Raw genomic sequence first — 1156 nt, 5'->3', positions numbered from 1 at the left:
AAGAGCTAAAGTGCCACCAGTGTAGCCATATAATAAAACTATTTTCATTTTCTGATTTATGTCGCAAAAGACCACTCTGTGTAACTGTTTTATTTGGATTTGTTTGTAAGCAAACTGCTTTTTTGGGGCTGGTTTGTAAAAAACAACTTAAAAATTCATTTTTCATAAAAAGTGAACACGAGACATCTACAAGGCCTCTGTCATACTTAATTTGATATTTTGAATTTTGATTACTTTGAAATTCTTGAGATTTCATCTATTCTGTGATATAACTATTGATAACACTAAAAAAATCATGCTCATGATAAAAATTTGATAACAGGATCAAATTTTAAATTTGTAGTAATCATTATTGTACAAGATTCGAAGTGTTATAAATTTAAGCAATTACAGAATAAATACAGAATAACATGAACAAATTTAATTTATTTTGTCATGCAGAATAATACGTTTTAGCGTTTTACATTCTTTGACTCTACCACTCTTTGATAGTTATAACAATATACGTCAAAATATACATTTATACGTAGTATATACATTAATCCCACTAAATAGTGGTATAATTTGGAAAAAATGTATCCATGTTTTCATGATTAACATTTGAAAACATTTATGATGGACGTTTGTCACGCACCACAATACTTACCTGACCTAGTGTTGGATATAATATTTTCAAACTTGGAACTGCCCGACTTGTTTAGCTGCATGTTGGTCTGTCAAAATTGGTATCGTGTAATTAACGATGGCAGAGCAGAGCCATGGAAATTGATGTGTCGCCGTAAGATACCCAAAGAGCTACTTAAGTCTGAACTTTTGTCACAACTCCACAACCATAAGGCTAAGTTACGCGCCTTATATCATTCATGGAATCCAGATGATTGTTCCATGCATATTGTCGTCAAACAAAATGGTTTCACATTGCATCGCAATCCAGTCGCCCAAAGTACAGATATGGCAAGAACTAAAATTGGTTATAACAGTGGTAAACACGTATGGGAAATTACATGGACTGGACCACTAGGTAAAACATATTAAATTCGTAAAATATTATTGTAAATTAGAAATTATAAATTATTGCAAATATCAATTATTTTTTTATAGGTACAGTTGCAATGGTTGGAGTGTCAACAAAAGAGGCTCCAGTGCATTGTAGTGG

The 1156-nt window shown here is 31.7% G+C and overlaps 1 protein-coding gene across 1 annotated transcript; it reads left to right on the top strand.

The window, feature by feature from the left end:
• Positions 1-615: 615 nt before the first annotated feature.
• Positions 616-1149, top strand: LOC100570542 (F-box/SPRY domain-containing protein 1; the record flags this gene model as incomplete). Its single annotated transcript, XM_003248735.2, has 2 exons — positions 616-1021; positions 1102-1149. Coding segments are annotated over exons 1-2 (454 nt in total), but the record flags the coding sequence as incomplete, so codon positions are not given.
• Positions 1150-1156: the final 7 nt, after the last annotated feature.

Source organism: Acyrthosiphon pisum, unplaced genomic scaffold (assembly GCF_005508785.2).
Source record: "Acyrthosiphon pisum isolate AL4f unplaced genomic scaffold, pea_aphid_22Mar2018_4r6ur Scaffold_10036;HRSCAF=10639, whole genome shotgun sequence".
In the NCBI taxonomy this organism is placed as follows: domain Eukaryota; kingdom Metazoa; phylum Arthropoda; class Insecta; order Hemiptera; family Aphididae; genus Acyrthosiphon; species Acyrthosiphon pisum.
The sequence above is the reverse complement of the archived record's forward strand: the minus strand, read 5'-3'. Positions and strand labels throughout refer to the sequence as shown.